General features: G+C 37.4%; 1 protein-coding gene across 1 annotated transcript in view; it reads right to left on the bottom strand.

Annotated features, from left to right (window-relative positions):
- Positions 1–230: 230 nt before the first annotated feature.
- mtcl1 (microtubule crosslinking factor 1) overlaps positions 231–16,141 on the bottom strand; it is a 124,132-nt gene continuing 108,221 nt past the window's right edge. The window contains 4 exon segments of the mRNA XM_073848773.1: positions 231–5,137; positions 12,125–13,700; positions 15,325–15,401; positions 15,718–16,032. Of these exon segments, the coding sequence (XP_073704874.1) occupies positions 4,919–5,137; positions 12,125–13,700; positions 15,325–15,401; positions 15,718–16,032 (2,187 nt within the window). The 3' untranslated portion in view covers positions 231–4,918.

Here is a 16,141-nt window from a genome sequence, read left to right as displayed (position 1 = left end):
AAGGATTTGAGAGTCCTGGGAAATGTCCTTACAGCAACTCCATGCCTGCAGATCACTGACCTGCTGTCATCCACACGCTCGTGTCCTCAAACCGTCTTTGAAAGTTTTAAGCTTTTTCTGCTCATTTTATGACTTGCAACTATCAGCAGTTTCTCTAGCTGTTCCCTCTGAAGTAATACTACGTTTACAGCTTTACTTTAAAAAAAAAGTACATGATAGCAACTTTAAGATAGATTTTTAATGTTTTTAATGTCTCTTCTGCTCACCAAGACTGCATTTATTTGATTAAAAATACAGTAAAAACACTACAATTGTGAAATATTATTACAATTTGAAGTAACTGTTTTCTATTTTAATATATTTTAAAATGTAATTTATTTCCGTGATACAAAGCTGAATTTTCAGCATCATTATTCCAGTCTTTAGCATCACATGATCCTTCAGAAATCATTCTAATATGCTGATTTACTGCTCAAAAAGCATTTCTGATGATTATCAATGTTGAAAACTGTTGTTCTGCTTCACATTTTATTTTTCAGGATTCTTTGATAAATTTATTTGAAATAAAAATATTTCATACCTTATAAATGTCTTTACTGTTACTTTGTAAACTATTCAATGCATTCTTGTTGAAAGTTATACTTTTTTTCCACAAAACACAAATAAATCAATAAACATTTTTTTTTTTTGTAAATACACATTCAATTTATTACCAATTTAACACTCTATCATTAGACATCTGACAGTGACTTCATTTAAAACATTCATAATTTTTTCTTTTTCCTCCAAAGAAAGATCTGAATTCATAATAACATCTATACAAAGACCAGTTAATAGGTACAATAATGGACTTAAAAAGTGTTCATAGTTGTGTCAATGCAAATTCAATGGCAACAAAAAAGACACAAGCCGCCACGGTGAACGGCAGTGTATATGTGTGTGTTTGTGTGTGTGTGATTGTGTGGGCTTACATCATGAGCTTTATCACAAGGTACAACAGCGTCTGAGTACATGCACTAAAGTGCTAGTGTTTAAAGGCATGCATATCAAATATGATATCTGCACAACTGCTGTCCAAACCCTAGTCAACACATCCAGAAGAACATACACTGGATTCCTAGTGGAACACATGTCATAATTTGGAGTCAGTTCTAAAGTATTCCTATATTTTGATCCAATCTAAAGGAAAGCTTCACCCACAAATGCAAACATGCTGAAAATGTGCTCAGGCCATCCAAGATGTAGATGAGTTTGTTTCTTCATCAGATTTGGAGAAATGTAACATTCCATCACTTGCTTTCCAATGGATCCTCTGCAGTGAATGGGTGCCGTCGAGAGTCCAAACTGATAAAAACATTGCAATAATCCACACAACTCCAGTCTACATCTTGTGTTCAGTTAACATCTTGTGAAGCCAAAAGCTGTTTGTAAGAAACAAATCCACCATTAAGACATTTTAACTTTAAACCTTCATTTTTCTGATTCAGAGAAGATGACTTTTTCACTGGAGAAAGCAATATTATGGATAGAGGACTTGTGTTTTAGCTAGAAGTGACAGTTTAAAGTTATAAACCTCATTGAACATCTTAACGATGGATATGTTTCTTACAAATGTGCAGCTTTTCACTTTTCAAGATGTTAACTGATGGACTGGAGTGGTGTGGATTACTTGTGGATTATTGTGATGTTTTTATCAGCTGTTTGGACTCTCATTCTGACGGCACCCATTCACTGCAGAGGATGCATTGGTGACTGTCAAGTTTCTTAAGTTTTTCGCTTTCAGCTCTGCCCAAATTTAATAAAATGGCTCAAATACTGAAGGACGCAAGAGACCAACTCATCTTTCCTGCCTCTTTAATTCTGTTTGCAGGCTTGTTTGTATTAATGCATATTTTTTGTTTATATCTAATTTAAAGGTTATCAACCTGCAGACAGACAGACAGACAGACAGTCCGTCCACCTATCAATCCGTCGGTCTGTCTGTCTGCAGGTTGATAACCTTTAAATTAGATATAAACAAAAATATGCATTAATACAAATAAAGATATTGGTTAAATTAATATTCCACATACCATTTCATTCAACATAAATCAAACTGCATCAACTGAACATCAATCAACACTAACAATTTCTATTCAACTAAACCCACATAATCTAAACACAATACTAACATTTTACATCGTCAAACTTATAATTTAACATCGACACAAATAAAAATGTTATCAGTGTTCACCAGTTGCGTCTTCAGGCTTGAATTTGAGCTGAATGGGTGAAGGTCCTTTGATTAATAATGGAACCTCCAAACTTTTAACCTAGGCTGTAACCGAAATCGCCCCCTACAGCCATTTTAAGTGGTGTTCGAAACCATAGTGGACGTTCTCGAGTGCACTCATTCAATCCCACAATGCACTGCAAAAACGAGTGTACAACCGATGTACACTCAACAGCTAGAGATAACCCATAATGCACTGTGAGAGTCGCGCGCCGACTGAATTCCCGCGTCTCGCTAGACGATGGCGCCGCAGTTGAATCATCATCCATCTGTTCATTTTACAACACGTTTGTCCACTGCGTAATACAGCATACAACACGGGTACAAATTCGTTGTAAATTGATTAATATATTGTATAATAACGGATTCGAACTGTCCGTTTTAAATGATTGTTAAACAGTAAGCAACGCGGCAGTCCTTCCGGTGCACATAGTGTCCGAATTCACTCACTCGTTTTCATTCACTCCTTCAAGTGAACTGTACGAGTGGACTAATGTAGGGAATAGTGAATAGGGTATAGGGGGCGATTTCGGATACAGCCCTAAATGTGTTCCTAGAGGTGCACCATTTAATTGTCCCCCCCTAGAAACACTAATTTGCAGGTTCCAGTTCAGTGACCGCACTACACTGCCCTCTGCAGGAATTTCTTGACGCAACAGTGAACAAGTGATGTAATGCTACATTTCTGCAAATCTGAAAAAGAAACAAACCTGAGGGTGAGTAAATTTTCAGGAAATTTTCATTTCTGGGTAAACTATTACTTTAAAGGAACACTCCACTTTTTTTGGAAATAGGCTCATTCTCCAACTCGCACCGAGTTAATAAGTTGAGTTTTACTGTTTTGAAATCCATTCAGCCGTTCTCCTGTTCTGGTGATATCACTTTTAGCATAGCTTAGCATAGATCATTGAATCCTATTAGACCAATAGCATTACGTTCAAAAATGGCCTACGAGTTTCAATATTTGTCCTATTTAAAACTTGACTCTTCTGTAGTTATATCGTGTACTAATACCGGCGGAAAATGCAAAGCTGCAATTTTCTAGGCCAATAAGATTTTAAGAACTACACTCCCATTCTGGTGTAATAGTCAAGGAAGTTTGCTGCCGTAACATGGCCAAAGCAGGAGCAGTAATACCACACAGTGCCTGAAATTAGTTCCCTGGTAATTTTCCCCTGGTATTAGTACACAATATAACTACAGAAGAGTCAAGTTTTAAATAGAACAAATATCGAAACTCATTGGTCATTTTTGAACGTGATGCTATTGGTCTCATAGGATTCAATGGTCTATGCTAAGCTATGCTAAAAATGATATCGCCAGAACAGGAGAACGGCTGAATGGATTTCAAAACAGTAAAACTCAACTTATTAACTCGGGGGGAGTTGGAGAATGAGCCTATTTCCAAAAAAAGTGGAGTGTTCCTTTAAGGTTCAGTGAGCAATGTTGCACACTTACAATTTGAAATTAGGTTTGTATCACTTGTAAACATTATCTCACACTAGTCTCGTAATTAACCGCCAAAATTCTACAGTATCTAATGATACAGTGCTACAATGTTACAATGAGTTGCTAAGCAACAAACAACCAATCATAAACATTTAAATGTCAGATCTGAAGGAAACATGTTGAGTTTTCGTTCTATTTCTTTTCTTCGTTTTTGCAACATGTTTCAGAGCAGATTTACAATTGTTACACAACTTCCAATTGGAATCCTGTACATATTCCCTCAGGATTTTGTGACTTTGGAAATGTGCATAAGGATAATCAGTGTCAATATACTCTCCTCTCATCGAGAACATTCAGTTTTACATTGGGTTTTAAAATACATTATGATTGACATCATGTATCATTCATCCCTGTCGAACTAGAGTGTGTGTGTGTGTGTGTGTTTTAGTTTTGATCTAATTCTCTTTACAAATACAACTGAGTCTTTTAAATTCAAGCATCAAAGGTTTCCAACGAAACGGGATGTGCACGTGGAAATTAAGAAAATAGTTTTATAAACTATATACACGGAACATAATTTAACAAATGATATATATATATATATTCACCCCCCGAAATGAACAAAAATCAACACATGTAAACTTTTATGCTGTTCCGACAAATGTTATTACTATCCAGTTTTCAGAACATCTGAAAAGAAGTTTTGCGGCTTCATGACCAACACGTATCGAGTGGTATGTATTGCATACATGTAGACGGACACAAACGAGTACGGACCGCTGCGAGGTCACGCGTGTGTAGGCACCTCTTATGGAACACTTTGCAGTGTTTTGCGTCAGTACATTCCAGGTCCTTGATGATTCCGAAACGGAATTTCTAGAACTGTTCCCGATTGGATCAGTTCAGCTGGTGCTCACAGAACTTTGCCCTCTAGTGGCAGGGCAGTTAAATGGTTTTTAGAAAGGTTCTCGATGGTTCCGTCGCTCCGGCGGTGTGCGTACGTGTGGTCAGGAACGGAGATTAAGAAGAATAAAAGCATAAATACAATCCTGATTTATCGCCACATTTCCCTTTTTCGGTCAAGTTCTAAATTCCTATTCTACATCTCGATTCGTATTCATGCTTGAGGTTGCGATAAACAGGTTTCTGACAGAACTCAAGGTGACAGAAAGCACAGAAGGATGTAGTGTAGGCTGGTTAAGGGAAAACCTCCTGACCGGGCTCCTCTGTCTCCGGGATGGTCTGAACCGGTCTGACGGGCGAGGGGAAGCGGAACCTCTCCGCTCGGTCTCTGTAGTTGGGCGAGGATGAGGGCGAGTGGGCTGCCCAGCGGGACGGAGGTCGGCGGTTGGCAGGACGAGCCGGACGCAGGAAGCAGGAGTCCAGAGGTGGAGCCACTGGAGAACGAGGCAAGTCCTGCGCCAAGGAAGAAAACATAAGCTTTTAGGCTTTTTATTGTTTTATTGTCAGCTAAAACTACTGAACATTGTTTTCATTAAAGGGAGACACTGCAGGCAAAAACGCTGTTTTTTCATGCACCAATAAAGTTTGAGATTTTTGCTTTTTCATGAAGTGTTTTTTCAGACTAGTGGAAAGAAAACATCCAAAAAACACTGTTATTTGTCTCTTTTATAGCACTTTATCTATTTGTGTCAATAGATTTCAATTACAATCCATATTTTTGAAGGCCGTTTTCTCAAAATGAGTTTTTTCTCCTACACTGAGCCATAAATCTCCACTTCAGTAGCACTTACGCACACCTTTACAGTTTTATTCCTGTCTATATCCTGAAGGTTTTTACAGAGGGATTTGTTCATATATAATTAGCTTGATTTTTTACTTTTTATTCCCCAAAAAATGGTAAAAAATATATATTGTTTCCTGTCTGTTCTAAGTTTTTTCTGAATTATGGTGTGACGAAATGAGATGCCAACATTTTTTATTCTAATGTGTCAAATAAATTAAACAAGAATTTTGAAACTGACTTCATCCAGTGTTTAGACTTTTGCACTAGAAATGTATGCAAATTAGCGCATATTTCATTAAATATGGCCTCATTTGCATATTTAAACCTAACATTTTAGAAAACCTGCAATACAAAAAATGTTTGTAATTATCAATGTAATCAATCAACTGGATAAGTACGGTGATAACTATTAGTTATATTTTCACCTATTCACCTGCAGTGCCTCGCCTTAAAAAATTTAAATGTTAGATGAAAAACTTATTTATTCATTAATTAAATGTGACCCTGGACCCCAAAATTTTTTTGAAATTAAGATTTATACATCATTTATATATATCATAGATACAGATAATATAGATAATAGATACAAAATATTTGGTTGAGATACAACTATTTAAAAATCTAGAATCTGAGGGTGCAAGAAAATCAAAATATTGAGGAAATCGCCTTTAAAGTTGTGCAAATTAAGTTCTTAGCAATGCATATTATTAATTAAAAATTAAGTTTTGATTCCAAAATATCTTCATGGGACATGATCTTAACTTAATACCCTAATATAGAAAAATCTATAATTTTGAACCATACAATGTATTTTTGGCTATTGCTACTTACAACTGGTTTTGTATTCCAGGGTTATAAATAGTTAAAAAAAAAAAAAAAAAAAAAAAAAAAAATGAAATGTTGGCTATTACTACTGAAATATAAATAAAGCTAAATAAAAAATGTTTAACTATAAAAAAATCGTGAATTGAAATAAAGCTGACATAAAATATGCATATTAAATGAAAATTTTGGAAAATTTAGAAACTTAAATTAAAAATGTCTTGGCAATTAACTAAAATAAAATTTAAAAAAAGTTTAGGTTACTGAAAGTTACTAAAATAGCTGTATTAAAAGCTATATTAAAGCTAAAACTACTTAAAACTGTTTTGTTAACTGAAATAAAAAATAAAATAGAAAAATTAGAAACACTGCTTTGGCAACCAACTGAAATAAAAATAAATTCAAGCTAAACATAAAATATTAAAACACTAAAAGTAATAAAAATGACAAAAACAAACCAAAATTACTAAAACAAACTATCAAAACAAAAGTTAATATTATAATGGTATATAAATCATACTAAACACTGGTCTGCAAGCATTGGTGCTTTTACAGTTTAAACTATTGATGAAAATGGAAAAACATCCATTTCATACTTTCTGTATGAGCAAAGAGTGAGAATAACACTCAGAACTTTTTCAGGCTTTCGAGGAAAAAAGTGGTTACAGCTTGATTCATTCTAAAGTCTGCTGAGCGATAAAGCAAAAATAAAAAATGAATGAGATTCCACAGTGAGAGGTGGATATTTTCTGTTTGAATAATTCAGAAACAGGGAGTTACTACATCTGTTTGAATCTGCGTTCGGTTTTGAGCTAGACTTTGAAGCTGATACAAAGTGAATTTAAGTGAGTCCTGCAAGTCAACTGAGGCAAAAAAAGAAGGTTTTTGCACTGCAGTGAGATTATCATTAGCAACATGAAACCAGTGTTAACAAACTAAAACCAATGATTTTTCATGTTGAAATAAAATATAAAGATCAGATGAATAACTTGATAAACAGAAGAAATAAAAGCTAAAAGTTTTACAAATATTATATAATATATAACATATTATATAATAATATAAAAAACATGGTCAAAAAAGTCTAAAGTTTAGTACAAAGTCAGACTCTGCAAAATGTTAACTATTTGACCAAAATAAGATGGATCATACAAAATGCATGTTTTTTTTATTTAGTACTGACCTAAATAAGATATTTCACATTAAAGATGTTTACATATAGTCCACAAGAGAAAATAATAGTTGGATCTATAAAAATGACGCTGTTCAAAAGTTTACATACGCTTGATTCTTAATGCTGTGTTGTTACCTGAATGATCTTAAATTGCCTGCTGTTCTTTGGGAAAATCCTTCAGGTCCCACAAATCAGCATTTTTGTGTATTTGAACCCTTTCCAACAATGACTGTATGATTTTGAGATCCATCTTTTTACTCTGAGGACAACTGAGAGACTCATATGCAACTATTACAGAAGGTTCAAACACTCACTGATGAAAATTTGGGGGTGAAAACTTTTTGAATTTAAAGAATTTAACTTATTTTGTCTTCTGGGAAACATGTAAGTATCTTCTGTAGCTATTGAAGGGCGGTACTAAATTAAAAGATATGATATTTAGGGAAAATAAGAAAAATGTACACACCTCCATTCTGTTCAAAAGTTTTCACCCCCAGCTCTTAATGCATTGTTTTTTCTTCTGAAGCATCAGTGAGTGTTTGAACCTTCTGTAATAGTTGCATATGAGTCTCTCAGTTGTCCTCAGTGTGAAAAGATGGATCTCGAAATCATACAGTCTTAGTTGGAAAGGGTTCAAATACACAAAAATGCTGGAAAACCAATAAATTTGTGGGATTTTTCTGAAGAACAGCAGGCAGTTCAGGACAAACAAGGGACTCATGAACAACTAACACTAACCTAAAAGATCATTCAGTGTATGTAAACCTTTGAACAGGGTCGTTTTTATAAATTCAATCTTATGGAATATACGTAAACGTATGTGAAATATCTTATTCAGGTCAGTACTAAATAAAAAATAACATGCATTTTGTTAAAATAGTTAACATTTTGCAGATTCTCCAAGGTGTATGTAAACTTTTGACTTCAACTGTAAATAATACTAAATCAACACCATATGAAATGGATCACAAATCTATAACAATTAACCTGAAACACACTACAGTCACAATTGCAAGTGCAAAGTTGTTGTTAGATGTTAGGAAATGAGAACCAGCATTAGCAGCAGATGTTAAACGCTGTAGCAAAGGCACAGCGAACACCAAAACCAGCCAATGAACCCAAAACAACCCCAACACTCCACTATCACTGCTAGCATGCAGTAATGTTGAGCGACATTCACGTCCTGTTAGCACCAGACAGCAAACATTGCAGTACAGAGAAGTGAGATAGCACAAGATGTTAGGCTGTAGAGTTTCCATCAGTAGAGCTGATGAGGTTAAAACCCTTTGAAATGGACAAAAATAATAAAATTACAAACACACAAACACCTAGCAGCCAAAGGACCTATGAAAAATTAAAAAAGTGAGTATATATTAATAGTCAAAATGGTTACACCATCCAAAAAGCCATTTGTGAGTTGGATACACTGACTCCAAAGGTATTTGTACTCTTAAGGGGAGACACTGCAGGCAAAAATGCAGTTTGAGATTTTGGACTTTTTGGTTTTTCATAGTGTTTTTTCAGACTAGTGGAAAGAAAACATCCAAAAGACACTGTTAAGTGTTTCTGATATAGCACTTTATCTATTTGTGTCAATAGATTTCAATTACAATGCATATTTTTGAAGGCCGTTTTCTCAAAATGAGTTTTTTCTCCTACACTGAGCCATAAATCTCCACTTCAGTAGCACTTACACACACCAAACTTTACATGTTATTCTATATCCTAAAGGTATTTACAGAGGGATATACTTTGCCTGATTTTATACATTTTATTCCCCCCTAAAATGGTACATTTTTCCAAGTGTTCTAAGTTTTTTTCTAAATTATGTAGTGACAAAATGAGATACCAAAAATTCCCTCTGTAAAAACTTTTGACTCTAATATGTCAAACAAATTAAACAAGAATTTTGAAACTGACTTCATCCAGTGTTTAGATTTTTTAAATATTAGCACATATTTTATTAAACAATGCCTCATTTGCATATTTAAACCTAACATTTTAGAAAACTTGTAATACAATTTTTTTTTGCAATTATCAAAGTAATCAGTCAACTGGGTAAGTTAGGTGATAATTATTAGTTAATTTTTTGACCCCATTCACCTACAGTGTCTCGCCTTAAAGGGACAGTTCACCCAACCCCAAATTAAAAATGTTGTCATTTGCTCACCTTCAAGTTGTTCTAAACTTCTATGAGCTTCTTTCTTATGTTGAACACAATAGAAGATATTTTGAAGAATGTTTTTGCCCAAACAGTTGACGGTACCCATTGACTTCCATTGTATGGATTAAAATACTATAGAAGTCAACTCTTTGCTTCAAAATTTCTTCAAAGGAAAGAAAGAAACAGTAAACGTTTACAGAACTTTCATTTTTGGGTAAACTATCTCTTTAAGTCCATCAAAACACTATTTCTTAATGTTTCATCTTTTAAAATGTCTATTTGGGAAATGTTGCACTTGAATAGTTTGCTTGTACTATCAATCTTTAATAGCCACTAATTTTTTTTTTTATTTTGCCATATGAAATCCCACCCCATTGGAATAACAATTACAGTCAAATACAAACTCTGATAGCTTTTTGGATGACTGGTTATTGGTGACGTCATTAATATCAGACGATGGGCATGCTCACACCTACATGAGGACAAAGAAAGTGTGACCACAACAAAGCACATACAGTATTTCCCATAATGCCTAGCAGTGATACGGTGTCTAGAAACTGCGTGGCATGCGGTGAGAGAGATCCATTAAAATCGGTGAGACGGAACACAAGTGAGGTCACCGTGAGGTCAAAGGTCAAGTAAGATCGGTGGAACTTACTGCACGGCGAGCGCAAGCTGCGTTACAGTCCCCAGGGTGCAGTTAGTAAGACAGTATGGTTCTGGAGACAACCCAGAAAAACAGGAGTAAACACACTGGTCAAAATAACACAACCACATCAGACTCAGGTTAGCGCTACGGCGGGGATCTGGCAAGTCTGCCCGGGTTCAGCAGGGCATCTAACCTGTAAAAGCAGTTCACTGTCCTTTGAATATAAACATTAGAGCACAATATAGTAGTTTGGTGAATCTCAAAACCTGCCCAGGTCATATTCCCCCTCAAAAAAAAAAAAAAAATATATATATATATATATAAACACATAATATAATGATTATTACATAATCAAATCGTATTTTGCCTTGTATTTTAATACAATATAATCATTGTAATGCATAAATAAATAAATCACAATACCGCAAATTTCTTAATGCAAAGATATATTAATAGTTCTAAAAATGTATGCAAAATATAACTTTAAAAAATTAAAAAAGTAAAAAATAAATAAATAAAAAATATTATTTTGGGCTGAAATGTGACCTGGGCATGTTTTTGTGATATTTACAATATAGAAATCTGGTTTCAAAAGCTGTCCAAGTCATATTTCTCCTCCAAAATAAATAAAAAATAAAATACATATATTTTTACTATATTAAATAAATATACATATATTTATTTATTTTATCACACAACTATCCTTGTTTATGCAAAATACAGCTTTTGAATAAATAAATAAATAAATAATATTATTATTATTATTTTGGGTGAAATGTGACCTAGACAAGTTTTTGTAAAATAAAAGTCTGGTTATAAAACTCGTCCAAGTCATATTTCTCCTCCAAAATAAATAAAAATATTACATTTATTTATTTATTTTAGTCTGGTTTTAAATGTTGTCTAATTATACCTACTATAGTGTAATATAATTTAATATAATATAATATAATGCATTAATAAGTCTCAATGCCACAAATTTATTAATGCAAAGTTTTAAAAAGTATGGAAAATATAGCTATATTTTTATTATTGTTATTATGTTGGCGTGAAATGTGACCTGGACATGTTTTTTTGTAACATGAGATTCACCCTTATACACTGATACATATGATACATACTGATACACTCTATGATAATGTACATATGTTTTTACTTGTGTACTAAATATCAGTACTTTTCCAAATGGCTTTGATATTCAGCTTTATTCAGCTTTACTCAGCGAGATAAACTGGGTGCTAAACTTGCAGCAAGTGAATTCATCCCTTTTATCAGTTGTACTCTATGCACTCATGCCTAGTAATATCCATTACGCTTAAAACACAAATCCCAGATACATACACTGCTCACAAAGAAACATCTGCCTTTAATGATGTTAAAATCTTTGCAAATGCATCTTTGACCATTAACATAGCATCATGGGATTGTGCGCTGATGCCGCTCACACAGTAATGCTGATCTGTCTGTTGACAAATGTCTCTTGCTTTCATGTGAGGGATTAATCTTCCAAATGGATCGAGGTTGGCAGGCATCAAACACTGGATACAACTTTATTATGGTGAATTAGAACATCCTGCATCCAAAGCAATTATGCAAGCTAGTTCCACTGCAAAATTAAAAAACAAGCAGCACGTGATTATACTACAGTTAGCATTGCAACAAAGCAGCGCATTAAAGCATGCAACTCATATATATAAGCCCTGCGCTCAGGCAGCATTTGGCGACTGGGAATGAGACTTTTTGATACTTTATTAATACAAGCAGCCAAATTTAATATATAATCTGCGCTAACAAATTAGACACACTTAGAAATTCTTAGGTAGATTAAAAATGAACTTCTTAGTTACCTCAAGACATCCTGGTTTCTCTGTGTCCCCGCTTTTATTCGGAGAAGCTGTGGATGAAGCGGAAAGCCTTCTTTCTTCTCTGAAGCTCTGTTCTAGTAGTTTCTTATTCAAGATCCGTGCTGCGTTCTCAGCTAGCGTGTAGCCCGGAGGAGCGGATAGGTCCTGTCTAATGCTAATCACCTCTGGAGTTTTCTCACCTTGCGTTTCTACAATCAGCTGCACAGGGCTTGGGGACCGGCCCCGTGAGTTCCTCAAAGGCCCCTGTGCAGCACAAACACTGGGAGATTTGGGGTCCGTTGACCCTTGAGGCCCTGCTTCAGTGGGACGAGAGCGGCTAGGGGACTTATTGAATTTCTGCAAGGGGTCGTAAGCGATGGGCGTGTGGTCGATGATGTTGAAGAGGCTGGAGAGTCCATCATTGATGGTGGTGTGAACAGGACTGTCTCTAGTGGTCGTCGAACGGGCCCAAGCGGATTCGTTGTTCCCTTTTGGTTGCTGGGCAGTGTTTGTTGGGGTAGGAGCACGGGTTTGGACAACAGGTTGTTCTGCTTTGCTAGAATTAGAGGGTTTCCGTTGAAGCTTGGGTGAGCCGTATTTCGGCGAACAGCATGGGCGTTCAAACTTGGCTTGTACGACTGGAGAGTACTGCATCTTTCTCAGGCTACGTGAGGGGGATGAGATGGGTGTGGAGCCTCCTTTGGGTGTTAGACAGCGGTGAGGACTGCTTGTGAGGGTGCGAAGAGCCTCTGTTTGCAATCCCACGCTGATGGTTTGGGTAGTCTGTGTTCCCCGTGTGGCTAAACCATTCGTCTGGCACGCCATGTCCCGTAGCTGCCTTTCTGGAGGGCTAGAACCGGATGCAGAAGTTGATCGGATGGCATTCCGAGCAGAAAACGCCTTTTCCTTCATGTCGTCACTCAGATTCCGTGACAGCTCCAACTCTAATGATGAGGTATACCCAACAGCAGCGCAAATCGATGGACGTTCTCCAGGCATAAGTCCTGGCTCCAAATGACCCCTAAGCTCACATGGCCATCTCCCTCCAAACACCTCCTCAGCACCTTCTACTACCTCCCCTGCCTTTACTTTGGTCACTTTGGAAAACATGTACTCCTGGTCAGGGGGGCCTGGAGCAGACCGCTCCCCTCGAACGGGACTATGGAGGACATGCACCCCAAACTGGTCACCCCCCTGGGTTGCCCTGAGTGGGAGCTTTTGGCAGTACTCAGGGCTACTCATGGTGTTGGTGGTTAAGGTAGCGCTGGTGGTCAGGTACCAGGAGGCTGGCTGGAATGCTTCTGAAGTAGACTCGGCCCTTAGGGATTCTGCCCTCTCTGCCCAGGCCTCCATCACTGGAGAGGGGATTACTGGTCCAGGAATGGGGCAAGCGGCCAGTGAGCTGGTGGGCATATCCCAACCCTTGCTATTAAACTCCTCAATGTATTTGAGGTCATCCGGTGAAAGGGGAGGAGTCACATCATCTCGTCCATGTTCGCCAGGCTTGCTCTTATCTGGTAGGAATGGGGAGCTGTCCATCAAACGCTGGAAGTCGCTCATGGAGCAAACTGATTTCGCCCTGCAGAGGCAAAAACAAATGAAAAGTTACACTGGTGTTGCTAAACACTGTAATCAACTCTGCTCTTGACTTGTTTGGGATCTTGGATTATTTTCAATTTATCTTAAAGCAATTCATTGTGTAGATATTATAAAGCAGCACAATGTCACTGTTTTGAAATAGTCTTTGTGTCTTGAGAGGAGCGTATCTATGTTCTCAGCGTTAACCCTTTATTCGCCCTAACCTTGGTATCCCAAAAACTGGAGAACATAGAACCCTAACAACATGGGAGCCTGGGAACTGTGGACCATAGAACCTTAAAAATGTGGGACCCTAAGAACTGGGGAACACAGAACCCTGAGAATATGGGACCCAAAGAACTGGGGAACATAGAACCTTGGGAACAAGGGATCGCAGAAACTGGGGAACATAGAATCATGAAAACATGGGACCCTAAGAAATTGGAAACATAGAGTCTTGGGAACAAGTGATCCCAGAAACTGGGGGACATAGAACCTTAAAATATGGGATCCTAATAACTGGGGGACATAGAACCTTAAAATATGGGATCCTAATAACTGGGGAACATAGAACCTTGGGAACAAGGGACCCCGGAAACTGGGGAACATAGAACCTTAAAATATGGGACCCTAAGAACTGGGAAACATAGAGTCTGGGGAACAAGTGATCCCAGAAACTGGGGGACATAGAACCTTAAAATATGGGATCCTAATAACTGGGGAACATAGAACCTTAAAATATGGGATCCTAATAACTGGGGGACATAGAACCTTAAAATATGGGATCCTAATAACTGGGGAACATAGAACCTTGGGAACAAGGGACCCCGGAAACTGGGGAACACAGAACCCTAAAATATAGGACCCTAAGAACTGGAATCATAGAATCTTGAGGACACTGGGGAACATAAAACCCTAGGAACATGAGATTCTGGGAACCGGGAAACATAGAACCCTAGAACATGAGGTTCTGGGAACTGGGGAACACAGAACTGTGAAACATGGGACCCTAAGACTTGGGGAACATAAAACCTTGTAAACAAGGAAAACTGGGGAATATAAAACCCTAAGAAAATGGGAGCCTGAGAAATGGGAAACATAGAACCTCAGGAACAAGTTACCCCTGAAAATGGGGAACACAGGACCTTAGGAACATGAGATCCTGGGAACTGGGGAACACAGAACCGTGAGAGCATGGGACCGTAAGAATTGAGGAACAAAGAAACTTGGGAACAAGGGATCCTGGAAACGAGGAAACATAGAACCCTAAGTATATAGGACCCTATGAACTGGGGACCACAGTTCTTATTGATCAGACTTATGGAAGGAACCCAAGTCATATCTAGAGGCCATAAGATCATAGAAATTTGGGTGTGGGCTCTTTTCACCTAGGAATGTGTGAACACCACTCTACTCTATAATAAAACAAACTAACCCTAATCATATATCTTTCAGCATTGAAATATACGATTATTTAGTTTATTTATATAGCTGTTTTCAAGTTGTCAAGCTTTGCTATACTTCAGAGGACTTCTAGATTTCTAAGAGAGGAGCAAAACTTTACTTAGACTAACACACACACACACACACACACACACACACATACTCATAAACAAAAACCATACCTGAGTAGGCTACCGCTGCTTGTTTCTTCCTCAGGATACATGGCAGGATCCACACTCTCAGAAATCTCATTCAGTGCCTGAAACAACAACACAGTTAAAACACAAAAGCCACAAAATGCTAAGAATTTAATTTATATTTATTAAGAATTTATGCAGTGCATTTGAGTGCAGATTGTTTTGGCATGTAATAATTCTTCCTCATTTCACATGCAAAGATGTTAGCCAATCATAATAGACGTCATTTACGTATAGAACTCTTTACATCTGCAAAAACAGCCTGGGTCAGAGAGAGGATAATGACCATGAAAAAACAAAAAATAGCTTTTGGTGTTGAAAAAAAAAAAAACATGATATGAAATGCGCCCTATCCTGCAGTGTGTACTGATGTCTTACTCTGTCTCTTACTTCCTTCAGGTGGGGGAACCTCTTTTCACTTTCCAGACGTGATGGAGGAGGCACCTCCACCTCGCTCAGAGGATCCAGAGAGAGGGCATCCAGGAACAGGCTCTCTGGGGGCCGGGGTCCCTCAAAGGGTCTGGCTCTGCCCATCGCCCCTTTTTCCTCCAGCGTGGCCTCTGAGTCGGAGTGGGAGCGAGTGTGTGCGGCTGTGCAGGGGGAGCGTGGAGATCTAGGAGCCTTACAGGGGCTCTCCTGAGGGGAGAAGACATGTGCTGCGCCTCCTTCTGACTGGAGGATGTCTTTCTGCATCTGGGGTGGAGGAAAGGAGATGTTGGCTTTGTTTAAAGACTTAGTTAGCTGTCTTTCGGCCAACTGTCTAGATATGCAACTATCTTCTAAGGTAGGGTTTTATTGTCAG

The sequence above is a fragment of the Garra rufa genome, chromosome 10, assembly GCF_049309525.1.
Source record: "Garra rufa chromosome 10, GarRuf1.0, whole genome shotgun sequence".
Taxonomy (NCBI): domain Eukaryota; kingdom Metazoa; phylum Chordata; class Actinopteri; order Cypriniformes; family Cyprinidae; genus Garra; species Garra rufa.
This window is presented reverse-complemented; position numbering and strand designations above follow the sequence as displayed.